At 36.8% G+C, this 2,826-nt stretch overlaps 1 protein-coding gene across 1 annotated transcript; it reads right to left on the bottom strand.

The window, feature by feature from the left end:
- LOC308570667 (olfactory receptor 6F1-like) lies at positions 1–936 on the bottom strand (the record flags this gene model as incomplete). Its single annotated transcript, XM_081165578.1, has 1 exon — positions 1–936. The coding sequence occupies one exon, from the start codon at positions 934–936 to the stop codon at positions 1–3; it is 936 nt and encodes a 311-aa protein (XP_081021704.1).
- Between the last annotated feature and the right edge of the window lie 1,890 nt (positions 937–2,826).

Raw genomic sequence — 2,826 nt, 5'->3', positions numbered from 1 at the left:
TCAACCCCAGTGCAATGAACTTCTAATTGTGTCCTTCACCTCTTTATTTCTTAGTGTATAGATGAAAGGATTCAGCAATGGAGTCACAACTGTGTTCAAGACGTTGACTATTTTGTTCATATCTGAAGACATATTAGATAGTTTGACATAAAGAAAGATAGTGGATCCATACCAAATGAGCACTACAGCAAGATGGGAGGAACAGGTGGAGAAAGCCTTTTGCTTTCTTTGTGCAGAAGGAATGTGCAGGATGGTATTGATAATGAATATATAGGAAAGAAAGGTGATCACACAGGGACACACAATGACAACAATGGATATAACAAAAGCTACTATCTCAACCTCAAAGGTGCTGGTGCATGAAATAGCTATCCATGAATCAATGTTGCAATAGAAGTGATTGATCACATTGGGACCACAGAAAGTTAACCTTGTGATCAAGATGGCTGGTATAAGAATAATGAGGAATGCACACAGCCAAGAGCCAGCTGCCAGCTGCAAAGAAAGCTGGCTATCCATGATACTGCTGTAACGCAAAGGGTAACATATGGCCAAATATCGGTCATAAGCCATGACAGACAAGAGGAAATATTCTGTGGACCCTAAGGCAAACACAAAGTAAAACTGAATGACGCAGTTTGTGAAAGAGATGCTTCTGCCCCTCCCCAGAAAGATGGCAAGACTCTTAGGGATAGAAGCTGTTGTGTACCATATTTCTAGGAAGGAGAGATTACATAGAAAGAAGTACATGGGAGTATGGAGACGACGATTTGCTATTACCAGAATGATGATGGCCATATTTCCCAGCAGTGCCATCACATACATGATAAGAAAGAGCATGAAGATGGACATCTGTAAATACTGAGATCCCGGGAAGCCAAGAAGAATGAATTCCATCACATTCGTTCCATTTCTTTCTTTATTCTTCTCTTCCATAATTTTAACTGCTGGGGGGGGGGGAAATCACCCAATTAACACATTGATAATTCACCAAGGATGTGATGAGGAGTATGCAGACAGAAAAGAGCTACATGACTTGAAACCTTCTGAAGGATCACCTATTGCAATATATGTGTCTTCCTACAGTTTGGTCAGATGCAGAAGCCCTCATCTGGATGATCTTATCATCTAAAGTAAAGTGGGTTGCTGGGGTGAAAAGGCTCTTCTTGGTTGTGGTGCTAATAGGATACTTGCCCAACACCCTTACTGATTTATTTATTTGTTTGTTACTTATTTACATTTCCTCCTCTAAACCACATTTCATCTTTCCAAGATCACATGGTGACTTCCAGTATTCATATTAAAAGAGCAATAAATCAACAATAAAAGAACCAATTTAAGCCATTTAAACAGTATTTAAAACAACTGTTTAAAAAGTAGAGTTATTTACTATTTCATTTGTTTGTATCAATATGCCCAAAGTACCACTTTGAATACACAAAGATTTCCATCTACCCATCCATATATACTCTTCTCCCACTTTTACCACTTACCTTTTTTAATTACTATATACAGGTATATATATGGATTTCTTCTCTTATTCATTCTACTTACACAGTGGAAAACTTGGATAGGTGTGTCCTCTTAAACACATGCTTATAACTGAAATGCAGGTAGCTGAATAATTAAAATTGATATTAAAAAAAACCCCAACAAGATTCCTTTGAGATTTCTTCTCAATTATGAAAATGTGTTCTAACAGTTCTTACACAACTAAACCAGGAAGGGGGGGGGAATGCTTAAAACTTTTTGTATTCTATTATCCCTATGGATTTATATTGCTAGGCTCCCACAGATCCTTCACTACAGAGAATAAAACAGAGGGCCATGACAACACTATGGGATCTGAGGTCTAGATAGGTGAATAATGAATATTTATCTCATTAAAATCATAGCCACCTTGAGATTTCACCTTTTTTTCAGCATAATTTTTATTAGTTTACAGCAAAACAAATAAAAATCAAATAAACCACATCTTGTATTCAACCGATTCATTCTTTAAGACTTCCTTCAGCGTCTCCGCAAATCTCCGTTGTCTATCAACACATACTTTCGCATCTCCTACTATCTATTGACATTATTAGAATCCTTTCCACCCTTTTCTTTAGACAATATTCTTACAAATATCACAGAGCTCTTTTAAACCCTACTAGCGTTATTTGTCCCTCACTTAAATTATCCAGATATTCCACGAATTTTCCCCATTCCTCCATAAATCTTTGATCTCTCAAATATCTAATTTTTCCCGTCAGTCTATCTAGTTCCGCATAGTCTAATAGTTTCTCTCTCCACTCCTCTATTGTCGGTATTTTCTGTTGTTTCCAGTTTTGGGCTAATAGGACTCTTGCTGCCGTTGTTGCATATTGGAAAAATTTGCCGTCTTTGTTCTTAATCTCTTTTCCTGATAAACCTAACAGATAGGCCTCTGGTTTTTTCCCCAAAAGTATATTTTATTTTTTTTTCCATTTCTGTATATACCTTTTCCCAGAAACCTTTAACCTTTTTGCAATCCCACCACATGTGGTAGAAGGTCCCTTCATTTTCCCTGCATTTCCAGCATTTACTGCATGTCTTATACATTTTTGCTAGTTTCGCAGGGGTAATATACCAACGGTATAACATCTTCATTAAGTTTTCCTTCAACGTCACACATGCCGTGAATTTAAGATTTTTTTCCCATAATTTCTCCCACTCTTCAAAATAGATATTATAACCAAAGTCTTTTGCCCAATGTATCATTACCGACTTCACTTCCTCGTCTATTAAATTCCACTCTAGCAGCTGGTTGTACATTTTTGATAGGGTTTTGTAATCATTATTTATTAT

This window comes from Podarcis bocagei (assembly GCF_964188305.1).
Source record: "Podarcis bocagei genome assembly, chromosome: 13".
NCBI lineage: Eukaryota > Metazoa > Chordata > Lepidosauria > Squamata > Lacertidae > Podarcis > Podarcis bocagei.
This window is presented reverse-complemented; position numbering and strand designations above follow the sequence as displayed.